The 24,246-nt window shown below is 31.5% G+C and overlaps 2 protein-coding genes across 3 annotated transcripts; one reads left to right on the top strand and one right to left on the bottom strand.

Annotated features, from left to right (window-relative positions):
- Positions 1-3,559: 3,559 nt before the first annotated feature.
- On the top strand, positions 3,560-4,652 carry LOC137824472 (uncharacterized). Its single transcript, XM_068630124.1, has one exon. The coding sequence runs from the start codon at positions 3,716-3,718 to the stop codon at positions 4,514-4,516; it is 801 nt and encodes a 266-aa protein (XP_068486225.1). The 5' UTR covers positions 3,560-3,715; the 3' UTR covers positions 4,517-4,652.
- A 3,272-nt stretch (positions 4,653-7,924) lies between these two features.
- LOC137826502 (protein LAX PANICLE 2) lies at positions 7,925-16,968 on the bottom strand. 2 transcript variants are annotated; one of them, XM_068632481.1, is made up of 5 exons: positions 16,431-16,968; positions 15,542-16,350; positions 15,361-15,411; positions 15,123-15,195; positions 7,925-8,396 (listed from the first exon to the last, which is right to left on the bottom strand). In XM_068632481.1, the coding sequence occupies exons 1-5, from the start codon at positions 16,533-16,535 to the stop codon at positions 8,232-8,234; spliced, it is 1,203 nt and encodes a 400-aa protein (XP_068488582.1). In that variant the 5' UTR covers positions 16,536-16,968; the 3' UTR covers positions 7,925-8,231. The 2 variants fall into 2 exon arrangements, with proteins under 2 accessions (XP_068488582.1, XP_068488583.1); XM_068632482.1 differs by lacking the exon at positions 7,925-8,396 and adding an exon at positions 9,661-9,846.
- Positions 16,969-24,246: the final 7,278 nt, after the last annotated feature.

Genomic DNA, 24,246 nt, shown 5'->3' with positions numbered 1-24,246 from the left:
TTTCTTTCACAAACTTAAATTGACTAGAGTATGAACTAACAAAAAAAGTTCACAACAAACTTAAGTATAACCATTTTGTATCGAGTTAAATTGAATCAATTTTATTTAAAATTAACTCACTCTTTGTCATATATATCAGTATAATTAACTAATTTATGTAAAAAATAATTATTATAAGTCATTGGCTACTGGTATGATATAACTATATATATATATATTAATTAATTAGTTAATGTTATTAATTCGCATATACTTTTTAACTTAGTTGATAACTACCTTAAATACTAAGATAAAGTATTCTCCTCGTAATTATCTTATTTGAAACCAAAAAAAAAAATCTTTTTATGGTTTGTTTGTTTTATGCACGAAAAAAGTCTTATTATTTATTCAGTAAAAAAAAATTATTTTTTTTGTGAAACTTTATTTTAAGTTGTAAAAAATGTCATTTGATTTCATATTTATTTTTCATAAATATTTGATTAGGTAAATTATAAGTTTTTCATAATTTGTATACCTACAGACAAGTTAATGCATTTAATCATGTGAAGTGTTGAGATTGAGATATTTAATTACCTAAATTATATATTTCTTCTCAATTTTGTATAAAAAAAATTATCATTTTATACAAAAATATTGTATAATTATAATTTCCTTAATTTAGTCATGTAGATTTCCTTTATTTCCTGTTTAACTCCTTATTTGTATGAGTAATATAATTTGTATGAATAATATAATATAAAAGCAATGTATTTGTATAAACAATATATATGATTAAAAATTATAGAGTCCATCTTATTTTTCAATGGGTTGCCCTTCATTAACATTTTTAAAGTAAAATTGATTAGAAGGATTTTTAATAATTTTATATTTTCTTTTTGTCTGAAGTAAAATATTGAAATGTCGTCTCAAAGTTTTAATTATTATATTTTCTAGTACATATTTGAAAGAAATAACTTAGGTTTGGCTGTTAGACACAGGATACAATGGCTTTGTGTAGCTCATTCACTATGTTCCTACTCTTTTGAACATATCTATTAGTGTGGAGAATGCGTCTTGGATCAAGGTTTCAAGCTAATCTTTCCTGAATAATAATCTGGTAGGCTTTGTGCCTAATTCAGTCAACAACATGAAAATCTATAATGAGCTGGAAGGGGATTTTATGACACTTCAAATTCTCAAATCCATTTTTTTAGTGTAAATGATACTAAAAAAATCATATATGTTGCATGTATGTATGGTTTGAATATTTAATCATATGTGCAATTATTCGCGCTCGTAGTCTTCGCGCTGCGCTCCCATAGCCCTTCGCGCTTCCCTGGCCCTAGCCCTTCGCTGCGCTCCAGTAGCCCTCGCTGTCATCGCCATGTAGCCCTCGTCCTCTGGCTCTACTCGCCCTCTGTTGCATGCATGTAGCCCTCGCCTTTTGGCTCCATTCGCCCTTTGTATATAACCCTCGTGCTGCGCTCTGCTTTGATGTAAGCATGAAATGAAATTGGCAATAATCTTAAATTAGGGTTTAGAATTTATATGTAATATCTGTAAGTAATGAAATTAGCAAATAAAAATGGGATTTGAGATAGTTGTACAAAAAATATAAAAAAATAAAACAACAAATAAAATGCAGTTGATCCCAATTGAATTCTTCATATGTTCTCTAAAGATTAATCATTTTTCAATCCTCCAACAAAGATAAATCAGATTGGACATGTACCAATCTTATTCAATTGAAACTTACCAGTAAAACATGCGTCTACTAACTTAATCAATACTCACTTTGTTTCATGCGTATGCTTATCTCCTCCCTTGAATCACGTGCCCAATAAAATTAATTAGAACCATGCGAACTACCTAAGAAACCAAAGTTTAAGATAAGAAAAACTCTTAATCATGCTTCCAAATCTATTTCTGAGATATTGTAGATTATATTTTGATTCAAAAAGCAATTTTGACTTTTGCATATTTAACTCATTCACAAAGGTAGATGCTTCATTCATATATTTTACTCTAAAAACACAAAATTAACAAAAATAATAGTTAAGGCCCAAATAAACCCAATTATGAATTTGAATTAAAACAATAAATTTATTTATTATTACAGTCCAATAATATATGATTAAAGTTATTAAACATGAATAAATATATGCTTATCAATGTTTGTGTCCTATTGTTTGTACTCTGCTTTTGGTAATTCTCTGTGGGATGATAGGTCCTAAATCACTTGTTGGTGTGTCTGGCCAAGTCCCGAGTCTTGTGTCACGCTCTTCATCATCCTCCTAAAATGTTAGGCTGACTCAGTAGGTGCTCTTTCAATCAAGAATTCATCATTATTTGAAAAAAAAATAAAAAATTATTGAGACTCAATACAAAACACAAGTTCAGGTACTTGACAATAACAATGGAGGATAATATATGCAATCGTAACTTCAATATGATTTAGTAGTCAAAGGAATTGTTCATGAAATATCTTGTCCAAATACTCCACAACAAAACGAGGTGATAAAACAAATGAATGGTCATCTATTAGAAGTGTTTATGCTACAATGATTAAAGTTGGGAGAAGCTCTCACATATGCAATATATTCTATCAATCGAACATCTACTATGTCTCTTTAGTATAAAACACCTATTCAAACACTTATAGATATAATAGTAAGTCCTATAATTGTTGAATTAACACACAAGTATCAAAGAAATAAACACACAATAGTGTGCTTATTGGCAATATTGATAACCAATGCTACAATCCATAAACTAAGTAAATGTTTACTACAATAATGTAGTTTTTTTTTATCTGATTTTGATATATTTTTTCCATGAGTTTGTAATTTAGGGAGAGAATTATGATGAAATTCAAACCTTTGTTCTACAATAATTTGATATTGACTTTAGATTGGAGAAAGAAAGTAACATAATCGAGAGTGTGTAACAATTTAATGACAACAACCATATAAGAAGAAAGAAAGAGTTTAAACATGCGAAGATCAAAGCTTATGTAATTAGAAGTATCATTGAGCTTATGCTCCTTACTTCAAGAGTAAGACCATATACCTCATAAACAAATTACATTTGTAATTAAAATTTGACATGTATAAATTAATTATCTAATGTATCTATTTGTAACAATGTGCATGACACTTTGCAGTGGAAAAATGCTATGAATAGAATATAAGATCCTTAGAAATAAATGAAACATGAGAATTGATATATTGTTTAGTTGAAAAAACCGATAAAATGTCAATAAGTCCTTGAAATTTAATGTAAATAGTATAATTAAGAGATTTAAAGCTACATTAGTAACAAAGGATATACACAATCATATGAAATAAATTAGAGTGAAATATTTGTTTTCGGAACCAAAATTAGCACAAATTGATGAGTATTGTTATCTCAAACTAAGCCGAATGAATTTAATGAAATTCAAATTTTATATTAAATTTAAAGTGAATAAAATTAATCTTTTAGTAATGAAAATTAATTAATTAATTTGAGCATAGGTGCACAGGTGGCATACTCAATCCATTTCAAATATTCGCGACTTGCTCTGAAGACCACCAGAATATCTCTTTGGTTTCATCCACCCTTTCCAACAAATCCATATCATAACCATCCAACGGCGCAAAAACTTAGAAGGTGATTGCACCTTTGCACCCTAACGCACCAGAAAGCTCCCCATCTCCCTTATCCTGCGCACACCGCCACTGCCACTGTAACCACAATGGCCGAAGAGCCCGAAACCAACCCACCACCGCCGGACCCTCCAATTCTCTCTGCACCGGAGGCCGTGGCGGAAACGGCTCCGCCGGATGCAGCAACCGCGTCGCAGCCGAGCATCGAGATCGCTGCCCCTCCGGCGTTAGCTCCGAAGCGGCAACGCCGACCGAGCGTCCGTCTTGGAGAGATCGGCGACCAACGCGCCGCCTTACATGGCCACGACTCGCACACGCGCCGCCCGAGCATGCCGCCATGGAGCTGGCGGACTCCGAAGGAATCTTCCAGAACTTCGAAGGCGCGCTCCGTCACAAACCTCGCGAACGGCGGCGAAGAGTTCGGAAACAGCAACAACAAAAGGGGAAAAGCGAAGCGAGGAGGACCAGCAGCGAAGCGGTTGAGATCAAACTGGACTCTGAGAGCAACGACGGACGAGAACGGTGACGAGGAAGGTTTTAGGGATTTTGAAAATGAACTCGATCAGGATCAGAGTCCGGTGCACTCGGTGGAAGATAACGGTGTTGATTATTGGCACGTGGATAGGAGCGAGGATCCTAGGGTTAGGGTTTCAGAAAACGACGCCGTTGAATCGGAATCCCGAGAACGGAGGAAGAGTGATGGAGTTAGGTCTTGGCTTTTCGAGTTAGGGCTGGGTAGGTACGCGCCCATGTTTGAGATCCATGAGGTTGATGATGAGTTGCTTCCCATGTTGACATTGGAGGATCTCAAAGATATGGGGATCAATGCAGTTGGGTCCAGAAGGAAAATGTACAATGCAATCCAGAAGCTGAGGAAATGCTTTCCATGACCGTGGTGTAATGAGATCAAGCTGAATTAATGTATGTATGTATTATGTATGTGTAGCTTTTCATAGTTTCTCTGCTCTGGCTTTAACTTGTGGATAGAGAATGCACGCATGATAAGTATAAGGAATTTTTTGTTTATCTATGGTGAATGATCAATAGGGGGGTTAGTGACTGTGATTATCTCTGTTTTTTTGCCATAATTGAAATATAATATCTGCTTACCTGATCCGATGGTTTATATAATGGGAGAATAATGAATCTGATGAAGTGTGACTTGGTTTTGCGAAATGGAATTTTTATGGAATCATGATTTGAGAAATGTGTAGTGTCATTAAGTTTCCCACAATTGACGAGAATGATCTCTTCATTATACTTCTATTTTTCCATCAAAACATTGTCTTTTAGAATAACTCTGCAAGGCTGTTATGTTACTTGTTCATTTTCCACTGCTTGCCTTCAATGTCACATGTGTGCTGCTGATTGGCTTTAAGCCATACACTGTGAAGTGCTTGTTCACTAAATTGTCTTTTTGATTCTGCCAATTCTTGGTCCCCCGTAGAATCAGCAACCATGTTGATACACTAAAATTCCTATGTCTGTAAAATAATATAAGATTGCTGGCTGGGCAATTCTTATTAACTTTCAGCTACTCTATATGTATTCTAACTTTGGTACTGAAATAGGGGTGATCTTTTCTTTTTTCTTTTCCTGAAATAAGGGGAACATATCATGAGAGTCAGATATGATATTGTACTTATAGTGATAAGATTTCATGATCCTCATAGATAATTGGGTTCATGTTTATATTCTGCAAAGTGATTAATGAATAATCATATCTTCAATGGTGGTTGTGGAAGCATCTCCCCCCATTGTATACTTTGTAATGGATGGTATACTGTCTAAATGTTATGATCAATATTTCAACTATTTCAACTGCATTTTGCAAATGAGAAACTTAGCTGGTCTATGTTTGAAATTATTCATTGAGTTGGATTATAGATGAAACGACTGCAAGAGTTTGCCTGAGTGAAAAGTCTCAACAGTAAGGCGGTGAAAAGCAAGTGAGATAAGCTAGAAAATGGTTTATGGTGATTAGATTTGATCCGTTTTCTTGCATAGATTGTTACCTACTTTTAACTTTAAACTGGCTAATGTGCTTGTGAAGCTAATCATGGTTTCAAACACACTTTTTGAGTCCTCATATTGCTTTAAATGCAGTGCACCATTTGATAATATCATTAACATTTTGCCACCTAAGAAATCTGTATACTGTTTGATTGATTTAAAACGTTCCTCCTTGCAAACAAGTTAAGAATCTATTCAGCTTGATTGATTTAAAACGTTGCAAACAAGTTAAGAAAGAATCTATTCAGTTTGATTGATTTGTCATGTCTAGGTAAGGTAGGTTTACTAATTGTTCTCTTTTGTTATTAGAGGTTCCTACAGTTTCCACATAATGAATGAAATTCCATTTGCTTGCTTCGTATTTGGTCTCTAATATCCTTCTAGTCACAACCACACTTGCGAGAATGGACATATGTAATCTTTTCTCCAAACTAGGGGCTTCTTTTTGTACATCATAGTTTCTTTTGTCATTCCCATGGATCAATCAAAAAGACTATTTAACCTTATAAAAATACATTTCGTCGAATTGTAAAATATCTTTCAAATTTTACAATGTGGAATTTTTTTTTATAAAGTATATTTTGAATTATGAAATTTGGAATTTAATTTTTTCAAGAAAAAATATAATTTGAATAATGGAGTCTGAAATATATGTTTTTTGTCTACGACGAGTGCTACGACTGAGAAGAAAAATAAGGGGTGCTTGGTTGATATCGTTGTAAGAGGAACCACAATTTATAATATATATTTCTGCAGAGTAAAATTTAAAATTCAGTTTTTATGGGGAGCAACATCAATATATGGGGTGCAGAATGTAATGGCCTAAAATCCTTGAGATGTTGCAATTTTTTTAGGACAATTGCTTTTTGCACCCAATAAATGGGAACCTGTACCCTATCATTCAGACAAAATGAGCAAAATATCTTATGTAGTTTTTAAGTAGGAATGAGGGGTACAAGTCAAAATATATTTTGAATTTGGTACTCTGGAATACATTTTATATTTGGGTTTTTAAAACATTTTTCCAGATTCTAGAATCCTCTCTTGAGGAATTTTTTGTTGAGATTTTTTTTTCATAATGTATTTTTTTTTATATTCTGAAATTTCTTTTTCAAAATGAGATTTTTGTTTTTCAATTCTATTCCAGAATTTCATTTCCACAAAAATTTCTTATAAATTTTGTTAGGTGCAGAAAGCAATTGCCTCACAACTTTTAATGAGGTGTTGTTAAAAAAATGGTTAGTTTTGTTATTTTTAATGTCCATTATACACCTATGAAAATAACATAATATTTTTTGTACACAAAAAAGGTAACACGAGAATCAGGTGTTTTAAAAAGTTTAAATGATTTGTATATTAATTCATACTTTTAGAGTTCAATATTTTTAATTTGATTCGAAATATAATGGAAATCTGTGTTCCAGCTTCAAGAGTGAACATTTGGGCCCAATATTGTAAAATACAAACTAATATATGATCGATCAAAGAAATTAAAATTTCTATTTGATACTTTTCATTACTCATACACTCTATAACTTAGAAGATAATGGTATGACAAATATATTAAGAACATCCAAAAAAATAAACATATAATTGTACGAGAACCTCTCAAATATATAATACCCCGAAGATATTTTGAACGTATATTGATAAATGTTTAAATAACTAATTAAATTATGAATTAATTAATAAAAAAATTATAACTATTTCCCTACACGGAAAAATTAAATAAAAATAAGTTTTAAAAAATAAATTTAATTATCATATGGATTAAATTAAATACTATTTTAAAAACTACAAAATTATTAATATTTAAATTAGTTTCTATTATTAATAAATAATTTATTATTGATAAATAGTTTTTAATTTAATATTTAAATTATAATAATTAACCTGAAATTACTTATGCACAAGTTGCTCATAATATTGTTGGTGTGTGTATATACTTGTAGCCTGAACTACAGAAAGATTTTATGACAAATTCTAGATACAGTATTATACTTAATCAGAATCAAAGTTTACTTATTAAGAACTATATTAATAATAATAATAAAAATATACTTATACTTTTTTAGAAGGTTAGATTCAAGTGTAGTATGGAAAAAGTGTAAGTGTTTGTTGAGTGTCTTGACTTTTTATCTATTTTTTATTTATTTATTTATAAGGTTGAAGTATTTTTTAAATATTATTTTTAATTTAATGTTTATTTTGGTAAAAAAAAGAATTATACTTTTTAAAAGTATTTATCCTTTTTCTAGCAGCAGAATAAACTATATAAATGAGAATAAAAAGAGAGTAAAAGGGGAAATGGGTCAGTGGATAAAATTAGATTGAGTTTTGTGCTTGGAAGTACACTTGATGGCAATTCCTCACCCACCCCAAAACCCTAATGGAATGAACACTGTTTTGGGGGATACATATATGTGATTTTCCATAATCTCCATGTGAATTAAGAAATATAAAAAGGGGAAGAAAGATCAAAATAAATAATAATGAAAACCCATTAGAATAGAAAATTAAATTTGAAAAAAAAAAAGGGTTTAGAACTTTAGATAAGTTAACAAGATAGAATTAACAGCAGCATGAAGTTACTTAAGCAGTGGTTCTTCCATAATGGAGCACCATGACATGATCTGATGAGGTTGAGGAATCTGAAAGCAAAGCTCTTGTGCTGTCTCTGCCACTCCAAATGCTATCCCTCACATGCTGCAACGTCAACAAAGGTAAAAGTTGCTGCCCTCTGCATCTTATCTCTATCTGCAACAGTGATTCATTCATTCATTGCATATTTTCTAATATTCCCATTTTCATTTTTCACTATCATCTTCCTCACACACCATCACGTGCCTACACAGTGATACACATATCCACCACCACAAGAAAACAAATCCACACACACATACATGATGTGAAACAAAAAAGGTACCAAGAGAAATACAAACACACCTCATTGGCCATGGCTAAACTCATTATCATCATCACAACTTTCCATCTAGTGCGTTATTATAACAAATTATACTTCCACTGTTCATTTTCCAAATTTTATCCTTCTTTTTACCCTTTTTATCTTCATTGTTTTCTCATACCAAAACCCATCATTATGTTTACTTTCTCATATATAATCTCTCATCCCAATATTTACATCTTCCTTTACGCGACGCCTCGCTTTAGTTTACTTTCAAGTAAAGACTCCACTGTATAATCTATACATATACATATATATATATATATATATATATATATAGACACACACAGAATATGTCAAATGCTTATACTGAGTATTTGACTCTTACACATTATTAATTGATCTGCATTTAATTTAGATGCATAGAGCTATAGAAATTCTTGCAAACGAAGCACGAATCAAGAGTTTTCCATTGGACTACTATGGTTTTTAGCAGCAACAGAAACAAAATATTAAAGATGAAAATGTTAAAAACAAGATGGTTTTTAACAGCAACAGAAATCACTGATCTAGGTGGAAGTAACCAAATGTTAAAGATGAAAATGGTGAAAATGTGTGTATATATATATATAGAGAGAGAGAGAGTTGAATGAAATGAATATGAGTATGAAGTCATGGTTTGTCAGTGGCTTACGTCTAGGGCCTACTTACGAAGGCATAAGAGATCTTTGTAACTTATACTTTACGCATAAGATTGATGGACAGAGGAGGGGCACTTTGTGTTATTTGATTTTAATGGTTGAGAGAAAAGTGATTTTCTTTAAGCCAAGAGAGATTCTTAAATCCTTAAGCATGCACGCATATTTGGGACTCGTGGAAATGGCCACCAAACCCACCATCTCAAAAACTGCCCTCTCTTTAATCATTATGAGGGCCCATTCAGACTTTCCTCCCAAGCCATAATCATCATCCCTTAGACTTCAGTCTTTTCTCTTTTTTCCATTTTCCATGTATTCTATATTATATATCATATCATATGCTAATGCTACTCTTATCATAACCATTCTTCTCCCAAGAACCCTAATCACCTCTTATGAATAAACAACTGTAACGTACCATGTTATTATTATATCATGCAGTGGTGGATCCATGAACCACGGCGAACAATAATCTCTTCTTCCTTTCCTCCTCTCAAGGGACCTAATCACGCGTTTACAATATTACTAAATTTTTCATGCTCATCATGCACGTCTCCATCACGTTGCGCCACCCAAACCCTAATGCATGCCACCGTCAACATTACTACATCAAATAACACCCTTTTCATTTTTCATCATCTAGCTTCTTTCATCTCTCATATAAAAAATTAAAAAAACACTAACTCCATATATATATATATATATATATATACATCCTTAATTAATTTAATGTCGTACCACCGGTTTGAACTCGACAGGTATATTAATAAAGAACTAATTAAAGTGGCGTAGCCCTTTTATTTTATATATATCCTTCCAACTATGTTTTTTTAATGGTGCATGCAAATCACTCACCTACTTTTGTTGTTATTATTAACCTAAACAATATATTTTTTTATAAAAAAATATAATTTATATGACCCACTTTAGGAATAATCTAACTTAGAAAGTAAAAAAAGAGACATTTACTACAAGAAAATTCCGACTGATAGAACTAGCTAAAAAGACTTAAAATTTAAAAAATCAACTGTTATTCTATCAACAAATACTAATATACAGAATATGTTTCTTTTTGTTCTGCAGATCTGGAATTGATTTCCTTTAACTGAATTTTGATGCTGAATTGGGCAGTGTGGTGAGAGTTGGATTAAGATTTTGTTCTTATTAGAGTGTTAGTATGGAATTATACTGTGGTTGGTGGAAGATGCTGCCTACACATAATGGGATTCTTTCTTTTGGTTGCATTCCATGAGAGTGCAGCACTTGACAGTTTGATGGAGCTTTTAAGCCAAATAGAAAAGGAGAGAGAGAGAGTAAATGGAAATGGGAAGGGCCTACACTAGGTGTGGGATTTCAAGCGAAAGCGTGACGAAAGAAGAGAGAGAACATTGAAGGCATGCAGATAGGTATTGAGAGGTGAGAATGACAGGGTCCACGTGTGATTTTGGAAGCCCTAGGATATGATGTTTGAGTTAAATTAAGAACAAATATCTCGTAACCTTTTTGTATCAGCATAGTGGTGTCAACTAAGTAGGCCAAGATAAAGATATATCCAAGTTGAAGATGTGCTTTTACATCTTAAAGTCAATGCACTCTTTATAAATTACAAAAGCAACAAGGAAAAAGGGAAAACACAAATATAATAAAGCCTTCCACAATGAAACACATCTTTTTGCTTTCTTGCATTCATTATTGCCTTGACTATCTATTCTATATACACATATCCATGTTCATATTATGGTGGTGTGCATATATAAAACAAACCACTTTGTTCTTTTCTAAACCCTTTCAATGTATTTCCTATTATGCTATATATGCTTCTGGTAAACCAAAGCTTCACCCTATTTCTTATAAAAGAGAAAAAAAACAAACTATCAGAAACTGATATGAAAAATATATCATCCTCACTTATCCATCATTTTCTTAATTTTTTTCCTGAATTTAAGGTAGCTAAAGTATATATATGTTTAGAGTTTAGGGTTTAGGTTTTACGTTCCTTTTAACTTGTTTTCGGTTGTAGTTTTTAACCAGACTAATTTTATGTAGTTGGTTGAAAGGTGTTGTGTTGTAAGATCGTCTCACATTTTTTATATGGATAGGATAATTATATATATGTATTCTTATATAGGGTTAAGTTATATTGGATCATGTAAGACACTCATTACAAACCTAATGATTGGGTCTATAGTTAGAAATCAAAATGATGTGTCAACTATATATATGTGTGAGGTTTGCCGTTCCGGGCGGCATGGGAACTACATGCAAACCAGCTAACATATTCTTATATATTTTTAATGATGTCTAGTATATATACAACAGTCTTAGGTTGACTTCTCAGAACAAACAAAACAACATATATCAGGGAAAAAACAAATTCAAAACCAGCAGCCAGAGGAGTTATGTTGAGTGCGTCACACATTCTAATTAACTATAACAAACTTAGATTAATCTTATGATAATAAACTCTTAGTTCATGCCTCTCATTCTCAGAATAATCTTCTCCATATATCAACACCTCAAATTTGATCATTTTCTGCCAAAAATATTTTTCAAACTATCATTTTTTAAATAAACAAACAAAAGTAGTAGTCCTCAAAACTACAGAATTTTAGAATAAACAAATCCCACATACAACTCAATGACATCCCCCAGCATTTACTTATAGTTTTTTAATAAGAAAAAAAACCCTAACCATATATTCAAATATATATATATGTATGTATGCATGCTGCATCATGTGATCTTCATACATTAAGGATGAGAAAGTGAATAATATGGTGTCGTAATCTGATCTCGAAAGCATGAGTTGGAATGCAAACATAATATATATATATATATATATATTACATAATATAATACAAAAAAAAAGACAACGAGGAGGGTTGGCCGAAAAAGTAAGTTGCATGGAAATCTGACGAACAATGGAATGTCGATTTTATGCATTCTGCAATCTCGCATGATTTATTTTTTAGACAATTTGGTAATGCATACCATGAACGTATACGAGATTTTGCGAGGTGGAATACAAATTAAATTAAACAAATGGGTTTCTGAATGAAAGTGTTGTGGTGCATGTTCGATACATTTGACACTGATGCTTCTGTTTTTTCGTGTCAGTTTGGCATGAAAAGTCTAAGACCATTATTCTAATCCTTAACGTGTTCCTTGGCTTTTGTTGTTTAGTGGATAATACTTCTGTTGTCGCTAATACAGACAGAACAGATATTCAAGAGAAACAAAACCTAAACATAATATATAATATATATATGAGCATTGATATTTGGACACATATACATATCACACATATTATTTATAATACATGTATTTATATATTTTGTACTCTTATCCACTCATTATTTTCAAAAAAATATATTTTCTTCTAAATTTAATTTCCAGAGGCAACCTAAACCCACTCCATGTACAACTGAATATTAAACTCAAACGCAAGGTCTTGTGAAAATTTAGACCTTGTGGAAAAAAAATAAAATTCAAAGTATATTACATGCAATTTGTTTTTTTGAATAAAAAAAATCCTATATTTTTAAAAGGTAATAAATCATCAAGTTATTTATTAAAACCACGTTTAGAAAAGCTTATTTTTTAAGAAGAAAAATGCTTTTCTTAAGTTCTTCGATTGAATTTCAAGAAAAAACACGTTTTTGACCCCAAAATCAGCCAATTCAATAATATATAACAAAGATCAAATGCGATAAACATTAAGATTGAAAACACTTCCTGAAAACTATTGAGGGTAGCTAGAATAAGAGAGGATTCATTATTAAATAAGATATGATTTAATATCCAAAATGGCTTAAATCTTTTATAATTGAAAACACTGAGGGAAGAGTAACTATCCCTATAAAAGTTCACTTTCTACTGACTGTGTCGAAGTACACTTCAGAACGACACAAAAAAAAGCTCAATCTTAAAAGAATATTACAAAAATAATGAAAGTTCCTTTACTAATTTTGATAATCATTCAGTGTTCAAAATTGAAGTGGTTTATAAATGTTTTCATGATGCTAAGAGTGAGTATGGTATGATGGAGTTAGTGCAAATGATAAATGAGTGGGGTGAGCACCTAATGATTGTACATATATAGATCTCAATTTTTCTCCTAGGTCAGATCTAGTAATTTGAAGGGCATGCATGAATATTATGATGCAGATTTATGTCTTGCTTCGTTTTCTCTGAGGATTCAAACCTTTTTTAGTAATTATTAGGCAACAAGTAGTAGTGGTGTTCGATGATGAAGTGTGCATGAAGTATTATAAAGTTCTGGGTCGACACACTATAATGCGCACATTCTAATAATATCACTCAATGCATAAATAGCCTCGTGCACATGTTTCATAATGAGCGTAGATCATAAGTATCTCAAAGTACACCTAATTTCTCAACCCAAATACTACTTCTGTACTTTAGACACTGTATCATTAAGTTTCCACAAAAACTCACAATCTCAACAACATATCTTGCATAAAACTATTAATACTAGGGTTATACATACAAACCTGTTTCTACTCTACAATCTTTGTGCCCTCAGAGACTCAGAAAACCTATTTTAGCTTTTCAGTTTTTTCTATCAACAACAAAAAATATAATAAATACATATCACTTTAGGGATGTTTCATCCCTCTTACAAAACAAAAGAGACACATATCTCAAGAAAACCCTGACTCTCTATCCTGTCAAAACTAACTAAAAAACGACTTAAAATTCAAAAATCAACCTCGTCATCCTATTAGTAACTATTAATTGAATACATATGTAGAACGAGATGATACAAAATAGTTTTTCAAATAAACCAGTTATTATTCTTAATTTTGCTTATATGTATATGACCATTTTCCTGTGTGCATGCGACACTCCTTAGGTATTGTAACTATTCTATCCCAACATTTCAGTGATCATCTATCTATAAATCATAATTTAAGTATCTTTTATCTTCACCATAAACATTCTACTCATATATCTTAATCAGGTTTAGTTCTAGTTAAGATTTCAAATTTTTTAAACAATTTCTATACCCTCTTTTCTACACATGGAGTGTAGACCATTTAATGTTACTTTCATGCAAATCAGTGGTAAGTCACTGAAATCATGAACTACTCGAGCATACGCACTGGTGATTATCACGATGGTACTGGGTATATATATATATATAGAGAGAGAGAGAGAGAGTATTATAATCTGCAACAGTGAAGCCAATATGAAGAAGGAGCTTCCTTCGATGAGAAAATATATATAATTTTTTCCCGTGAGGTAATTAATTAGTAATTATATCTTTAATTAAGTTTCTCCTTTTGAACAGTTGCGGTTCACCTAACTAATAATACCCCAATTCCCACCACCAAACACAGCACAAAAATAGAAGGTTCTGTGGATCCTATGTGGAAGCTCCACACACACAAAAACACCATGATTCTAATGAAGTCATGTTACACCATGAGAATGAGTATGAAATGTAATGAAAAGGGAAATGCAAGAGAAGTTTTGAGAAATATACCCCTCACCTGCATACTTTTTATAAGGATTTTAAGGGAAGAAACATATATTTGGTCCATCACTAGATAAACCAGCTTTAGTTCTGCTGTATCTTTCATCTTTCTAACCCCACTAGGTTTCTATTTTAATGTACTTTGGTACTTTTGATGAAAACGTAGTTGTATTTCCTTTTCGGACACTCCTATGTAATCCGCTATGTTCATTTTCATCTCTATAATTACATGCCTAATAAAGGAACAACAGATTAATGGGATTAAGTAAGAGAGCAACGATGAAAATCCCTAACACAAGCACATATGAGGAAGTAGATTATTATTAATTTATATATTTATTATATAAAAAGCTAAAGAGATGGTTGAAACTTGAAAGTACCTCTGATTCGCTTTCCAGTCTCAGTTTGCTAACCAGATACTTCAATAGCAACCGAACTGTCATCCTTCCGTCTCTGAAAGTTTACAAAGTCAAAAAGAAATGATGAGTTTGCAGCTTCAAATACGATCAAATCATGATCAAAACGACATTGATTACACACTGACAACAAAAGCCCCAACAAGCTGCTCAAGAAAGAGAGAAGAAACAAACAAAACAAAAGCAAAGAAAAACCACTTACTTAATTCTAAGGTAGTTCTTAGGTATTTGTGGCAAGAATGGTTCTTTCCCTCTGCATTGTGCAAAATAAAAAACAAACTCAATTTCCTCACAGAACCAGTTAAATTGCACTACCCTTGTTAGGTAGGCTTACTATATATATATATATTGGATGAAAAGAAAATAAAAAAAGATTAGCTTACTGATTTTGAGAGGCTTGTAACATGAACCATATTCCAGAATGAGGTCTTCTGGGAGGATCAACAACTCGAACGGTGACATCGGAGCTTGGTCCTGCCGCAGCCATGTCATATTGATCAAACCCAGAAGAAGAAGGGAAATGATGAAAGGGTGTGGGAAAGTAGGATCCTAAGGGAGGCCTCAAAGAGGAGTGGCAAGTTTGTGATGAGGAGGAAGAAGAAGAAGGAGGAGGATGATGAGGTGGAAGAGGAGTGAAAGAGGAAGAAGAGGGCATAATAGGCATAGAAGGAGGAAGTAGTGGACCAAATGCCCAGTTCAGCATCTCTTGATGACCAAAGGCTGAGGTAATTGGACCACTAGCCATAGACATGGACATGGAAGAAGGCGACGCCGTTTGATGCTCAAAAACAAAAGAAGAAGAACCACCAAAACTAGGCCCTCCTCTACCGGAAACCGCCACCGGAAAAAATGCCGGCGGCTTGTCGAAGTTCCGCCGCAAGGGAAGCAAGTCTAACTCCACAGGCCCTGAACCGGTTGTTGCTGGAACGGTTCGATCACGGTCTTGCTTTGTGCTTGTCAAACCTATGCCTAATTGAAGCCAGTTATTGTTGTTATTGGTGTTGGTGTTGATGTTGATGTTTGTTCCTTCTACTTCTTCATCCTTTGAGGTTGAACCACAGCGACCAGGTTCAGCTTCCTCGTTGTCGTTGTTGTTGTGTCTGGATGATTCTTCAGCCTCAGCCATGATGTTCCTCCTCACCACAAAATCAGATCCTAATAAGCAATTGTAGCTTCCTTCAACTTCAATAACCTGTTTATTTTTTTTTATCAGCAATCAGCAAAAAAACAATATATACCTATGAAACATTGTTATCAGCAATAAACAACAACCTGGTTCATAGCACTAGTCGTTGTTGTTGTGTTACGGCAAATAACATAATCACCACTCCTATTAATGTTCTGATGTTTCCCGTTTTGAGAAGGAACCATGGTCATATTGGACTCACTCCACAGACCAAGAAAAAACCAAATCCAATGATGTCGATGGTGTACACGTGTCTGATCTCAGCACAATCCATGAGAAGAAGAAGGAGAAGAAGAAGAAGAAGAAGAGAAGGGGTTTGGAATCTGGGGTTTATATTGTGGAAAAGGAATTGCACAGTGGTTTGCCATGATCGATACCATGATGAATAAGGAAGAGAGTTAACAGTAACAAGACAGCCATGAACTATGCAAATAATCCTCAGTAGCCGCAGCAAGAACAACAAAGAGAACTAAATAATTCTTTCTTGCAAATCTCACTTTCCATTAATTCTCTTTGTTTGGACGCTTGTGGGATAGAACTGTTTGCAGAAGCTATGAGAGAAAAAATAGAAAAAGAGAAAGAGAGAGAAAGAACGAGAGATGGTGGTCTCTCTGTCAGTTCAATAAATAAATAATTTTTTCTATACTTTATATTTCTATACATGTCTTTCAACATTATTCTATAACAAGAGTTTGTGTGCCTGAATAGTTTTATAATTTTCTTAAACTCCAATGACGATGACTCCGATTAAAAAAAATTACTTGCTCAAGATCATCAAGTTGAAATGCCAAAATGTTTAATTAATCAATCTCTTTGCTAAGATGAACACATTTCCTCTTATAAGGGTGACGTGATTAAGTAGTTATGATGTATTAATTAAACCCTTGATCATTTATAATATCTGCAAAACCAGAAATGTGATAACTTTGTGTCCTTTTTCAACAACTTTTTTTGCAAAATGCCTATTAATTAGTGTGTATTTTAATATTGGGGTGGACAAAGAGAAGGGTCCTGCCAGCGAACAGTTTTGGGCCATGTTCCGAGGAGAAAATGACTGCAAAGGGTCTCACCCTTTTTGTTATGTCCCTAAAAGCTCCTTTTTAGCCCTAATGACCTTCTGGTCGGGTTACCCTAATTATTAAGGTTTAAGTCATCGTAATATTTGATACCAAAAAATGATAAAAAAAACTAAATTTCTTTTGATTTATCTGGCTTTTGTTTTTAACTCTAACAACTTTTACAGAGAAATAGTACAACTTTATAAAGTGATTTACATAAATGAATGACCAGTTGAAATAAACTTGGTGTTGTTTTGAAAAAATATTCGATGGTTGTCATGTAGTATTTCTGCATGTTCATTTTTGAACTTTTCTGGTTTATGTGTTCAAGGTGATCCTGATGAATGGACTTGTTTGAACTGCATGCTTTTTGAATAATGCAACTTTTGAAAATGTTGTTGTCAAAAGTTTACTTTTACAGTGAGTCTTACAAGTTTTGGAAGAAGTAACTCTAAAGGCATAGTTTTTAAAGAGTGGCATGGCAGCAATACCAAACTTAATTAGCCCAGATAAATTAATAATATTTTAGCCTCATTTTGCCCATCCTTTTTGCATAATTAAATATTTTGTGACACAGATATGGTCCTGGAGATGATATTGTAATGAATCTGATCAGTGATCATGCAAAATGGTTACACAAAATTGTTGTTTAAGGAAAAGGGTATTGAAAAACTAAAAAGTCCAAATTAAATAATGAAGCAGCAGAGAGATGAAACAAAGTGCAGTTTTTTGGGTATTTTGTTGTTATGTGTGTTTTTTTTCTGCTATGGGAATTGGGGAAGAAGATGGAGAGAAGGAATATAAGTAGTTTAAGTGGGAGGGCATGATGACCTACCTGTCAAGAATGGCATAAAATAGAAAGACATATAAAATAAATAAGGGCAAAGGACACATTGGACACAAGTCATTAATTCATTATTAAGATGCAATTATAAAGAAATAAATAGAATAGGACTTTCATTTGGGCATGCATGATGATGATGGTGTCTCCACACAACCCAAGAATCCAAACACTGCGACGTGGGCTTTTATTGTAAGACATTCCTTGCAAAAGCCATGTGCTTCCCACCCTCCTTCACTCTATTTCTACTATTTCTCTCTCTCTCTCCATGTCTCTCTTAATTTGTGTGATATGTTTTGTTACATATACTATATTTATTCTGATTTTTGGGAAGGGTCTTCAAAATCAATCTTTCAATATGACTAATCCTAATCATATCCACATACTTTTTTTTTATTAGCATAAAGTTGATTAAATAAAATGAAACATTTCATAAATGTTTCAACCTTATATAAAGTTTAAATACGGTTCTTACTTTATCAGATACATATCTCCTACTACTAAAGCATAAGTTTTTCATTTAAATCTTAGGTTTCCAATGAAATTTGACAAGAAATTCTTAAAATCCAACTGAAACTAGAACACCGGACAAAAGAAACCTACAAAATAATCTTCCTTGATGTTGATAATCTTGTATTATATTATAATTAGAGAGATTTGAACACTTTCACAGTTGTAAACTGATATTTTTTTATTTTGTTTTCGGTTTGAATTATTAAAGTAACATTTTTCAGTTTTAGAGATTTAAATTCGTTTTACTTGTAAACATCTGATTTCTTCTTTATTTTTATTTGAATTGTCAAAGTAACATTTTCAGTTGCAGACATCTCGATACATCACAGTTGTAAACTGATATTTTTTACTTTATTTTCGGTTTAAATTATCAAACTAATATTTTTGGTTACACAAAGTTTTTTTTTATATCAGCAAATAGCAATGAAATTAAATGTAAATGTGATCACTTCGGGGGTGGTCCAATCCTTATACAGTAAAATGATGTTCACACTGTACCTTTCCAACTACATATCAGCCAACAAGACCTCCTACGGTCTAAGCTATCTCTAGATATCTTTCTATTTTATTTTAGATTTAAGTTGTAAAAGTAACATTTTTGGTTTGAATGTTGAATAGAGTAGTTGAGAGATGTTTAAAGATGAAGAATGAGCTTGGCTGACCCTTGCTGAAAAGCTGGTCCTTTCTTTCCAGCCCATCTAACATGCTCTCTCCCTCTAAAGCAAAACAGCTTTATTTCCAAAGAAACTTTCAAAGAAGGGTGAGGGGTCAATCAACCAATTTCCCTTAAATTATGTTGCAAATTTTTACAAGTCTTTCACATGCCGGGCCAATTCCAACTCTCACACAACATTTTCCACAAATTCTTAACACACACACATATTTATATTAACAAACCCAAACTGTACTTGCCAAAGAATTTGTCACTATTAATTACAAGATTTGGGAAAGTTAGATATGTACTTTTTTTTCTCTCTCTCAAAATTGGAGGTATATATATATATTTTGATGAGACTGAGTTGAATCTTCATAATGATTACTCTGGTTGTGTATGTGATGCTTGTATGAAATGCTGTAACCTCATTTTTTCTAGATCGAAAAAAGTGTTTGCCAAATGCAGAAAATATGATATAATGTGTCATGCGCTTATAAAGGCAGCAACCAAAAGAGATGAGAAGCGTGAACTCTGGTGGCAGTGCATGGATTGGAATCAAAGGGACACTTTGTTCATGATGGTGATATCTTTCTACCCTAAAATTTCACTCTCAAGATACATGCATATATAATATTTCACTCCAAATTAATACACATACACAACTTAAACCACACTCTATGTTTTTTTTATCAAGAAAAAAAATTAAATAACAGGAACCACTTAAGGATGGTTCAACCCTTATACCTACTTAAAATATATGAGACCAATGGTCTCTCAAACCAACAAATAGAGAGACAAACAAATCTACCACTAAAAACTCATACCGTTCATACACTTTCAAGACTAACCCGTACAAATTCAAGACTAACACTCTGTATCAATGCAATTTTTTTCAAAAAAAATTATTTAAGAATTTTTACAAGTATAAAATATGTATATGGTGAGTCTCATTTGAATTATAAAACACAAAAGGGAAGACTAGGATCTCCACTTAAGCACCTAAAATTCTTGTTAGTAATCATGTAAGAGTATATTTTCATAAGCACAAAATCTGAATATATATCTTTAAGTGTGGACAAACTAAGTTTGACGTAAGTAGTTAATTTAAAATAATATATAGTTGCGACCAATTAGGAGTTTATTGGTAAAAAAGTTGGCGCTGAAAACAACTCCAGATTATGAGTTTGTCTGTTTCTGTTTCTGTTTTCTTCTTCCCCTCATGCCTTTTCCATCTTTCTTTTTCCCATTTTTCATCATCATTTTTCTCCATTTGTCATCACTTTATCCAAAATTACTGTCTGAAAAAATAATCCATCTGATATATATAGATAGATATATGAGATTAATACGTGATAATCATGCATGGGATATGGTGGCATGAGTTTTAGTAATTGTGAGAGATTCCATGGGGTATATGTGATTTTGGTATAGCACGGTACTAAGGGAAGGGGACCAAACAATGATAGCATTTGCAATGTAGATGTTCCCATTAGAGAAAGTGGGTTAGCTAGAGCTATGGTGTCTTTTTCCCACTTTCAAAGATGAGTGGACAATTGAAGAGAGACAAGTTTCACTGTGTAATAATTTTTATATCCACACAACCATTTTTCTCTTCTTTATTATCGTCATCATGCCATCATCAACACGACCATCATCACCAATTCCAGACATCTACACATGTATTACAAGACAGGATCAAGACTTAGGCCCAATTCAACACAACACACTCAAACTCCTACATACATATATGTACATCACTACTATACTCAGTGTATTTTCATTTTATCCATCATGAAGCCATAAAATTAAATAAAATTAAATGTCTATTTAGAGTTGGTTCAACCTTTATAAAGAATAAGAGAGTTCAAATATTACCTTTCTATATACATATCAAACCAAAATATAATCTTTTATTGTCTACACTACAAGAAAATCATCAAACAGAAACCAAAATAATTAGTTGCAATAGTAACTAAATTAGAGACCATTTTGGAAACTAAAACAAAAATTGGTTTCTAAATTAGTTTCTATTATTTTCTATTATTGTTAAATAGTTTCTAAATTGGTCTCTAATTAGCAACCAAGGTTTTAGAGACTAAATTTAAAACCTTGGTTGCTAATTAGATACCAATTTAGAAACTATTTAACAATAATAGAAAATAATAGAAACTAATTTAGAAACCAATTTTTGTTTTAGTTTCCAAAATGGTCTCTAATTTAGTTACTATTGCAACTAATTATTTTGGTCTCTAAAAATTGGTTTCTATTTCATCATTTTCTTGTAGTGCTAGCTTAGTACTACCAACTAAGTAGAAATAAAATATCAAGGATCAACCCTTATAAGACATTAAATCGAATGCATGCTCTTTGAAAGGTGTCAGGATCAGTTCCTACTTCATTCACTATAAAAAAAAATCATTAAATAGAAACTAATTTTAGAGAAAAAAAAATAGTTACGACTAAATTAGAGATTATTTTTTGTTTTGTTTCTAAATTAGTATCTAATTAGCTACCAAGATTTTTCTACCAAATTTAGAATCTAACTAATTGGTAGTTAAAACCTTTATAGTTAATTAGATATCAATTTAAAAACTATTTAACAATAATAGAAATTAATTTAGAAATCAAAAAATATTTTAGTCTCTAGAATGGTCTCTAATTTAATCACTATAGTAACTAATTATTTTTTATCTCTAAAATTAATTTCTGTTTAATAATTTTTTTGTAGTGTTTGTATAAGGGCTGAATCACCCTAAAAGTGATTCATATGTATATAATCTTTATTGTTGATAAAAAAAAACAGTCTAAGAAAAGAAAAACTCTCTAACAGTATTTTTTTTTGAAGAGATCCAGTAGCAAACATGAGTGAAAAGAAAAACTTTATATATGTATATGTATATGTTTAGTGTATATATGTATATGTAAATGTATATGTATATAGTAATAGTAGGGCATTGACTCTTTTGTGAAAAAGGTGATAGAGAAGAGGTTTGAGGAGAGAGAGGTTTGCATGTGCATGTGTGATGATGAGTGGGTATGTCAGTCCATGCATGTGAGAGTGTGGGGGATAACTGTAAGTTGAGGAAATCGAGAGGGAGAAAAGAGAATATTGCATGGCTTATGGGGGTTTCAATTTTGTCAGATTCGTGTGCACGGTCCACTTTTAGGGCTTTAAGATAAGAGTGCCATGCCATGTGATCTCCTAATTTATACCCTACTACTTTCACCCCACTCAACAATTCAACAATCCTATTTTTCAATCTCTCTCACCACATTTTCTCCATGCTTTTACCTTCTTATATTTATATATACTTCTACTCTATGTATTCTAAAAGTATTCTTCTTTACAATACAAAAAGTACTTTTTGTCTTTCATACATAATGTCAATGAAAGAAAACCATTAATACAAAAGAAAAGTTCATCATTTCTTTTGGATGAAAAGTAGGAATCAAAGACCATGTTTATTTTAGTGTTGAATACAAACTTCCCCCACCTCCCTCCAAATAAATCATGATTTGTACCAAAAAAATCTTGAAAATAAAATAAATATAAAACTAATTATTATACCGTTATATTATATAAAAAAAATACACCATTAGGAAGTGTGGAAAATTTTATTTTTTAAGAAAGAAAATTATTTATTTATTTAATAAATTAAATAATTGAATAACTTTCTTTATTTTAAAATTTAAAAAATATTATTATATATAAAGTAATTTATGTTATTAAAATTTATAAATTGATATATTGATAATTAAATTTTTTTGTAATTAATTAATCAATATTCTCTATGAATTAGGCATTTGGTGATATTCTTACTGAGTTGTACACGTATATCGTTTTTTTTTATGAATTGGAGTACCTTTAATATTTTTATTAATTTTATTTAAGAATTTTTAACAAAAAATTATTTTAATTTTTTTAAAAAATAGTATATAATTTAATTAATATAGTAATTAATTTTTTTCTTTAAAATTTGTTTTTATTTATTACTTTTTTAATTACATTTTTACTATTTTAAAATATCTATAAAATAATCATAATCAAAATATTTTGTTTTCTTAAATCCGTAACAATTTGATCCATAAAAAAGTTAAAATAAAAGTAAATTAATTAATATTTATTATTATAAGAAAATTGAAGTTTGTTCACCAAATAGACTGTTTAACAAGAAAGGTTGTAAAAGTGGAAGGACCTGAATTTCTTAGAAGTAATTATATTATCTTAGTTCATTTAACTTGTGAAGATGAATGAAATTGGTTTATTTTTATTTCAGTTTATAGAGATTTAAAAAAGTACAAAATGAAAATATAAATATAATAGATCTAATAGTTTAGATCATGATTTCAAATGGCTTGTCCAGTACACCATGTCAGGCTCAATTAGTCCTTTTTTTAGTCTCAATTTTGAGAACTCAATCTAGCTTTTAGTATAGGGTGGGTTTATTTTTACACTTTTACTTTTGTTTTTTCTGGCAATTCAATTTTTCTGCATTTGGTTTTTAGTAAGTGAGGGTTGCACAGTGAAGAGAAGTTTTGCTTTTTTACAATAGTTTGGAGTCAAGTTAGCCATTGAAGACTAACTTGGGAATTGAATACAGGCAAATGAAATTCTGGTTCTGTCCACCTGAAACATCATTCAACACTATAACAACTTTCTTTTATTTCCTTCATTCAAATACTTTTTTGGGGAAATGTTTTAGTGGGAGATAACTTTTGTCTCACAACAAAACATTTTGTAGTATCCTTTATTAGAAATTTAAATATAAAAGAATTAAATATGTTTTTTCAGTTAACACAATTTATTTTTTTCTACTTTAAATTTTTTAATTTTT

The sequence above is a fragment of the Phaseolus vulgaris genome, chromosome 8 (genome assembly GCF_000499845.2).
Source record: "Phaseolus vulgaris cultivar G19833 chromosome 8, P. vulgaris v2.0, whole genome shotgun sequence".
NCBI lineage: Eukaryota > Viridiplantae > Streptophyta > Magnoliopsida > Fabales > Fabaceae > Phaseolus > Phaseolus vulgaris.
This window is presented reverse-complemented; position numbering and strand designations above follow the sequence as displayed.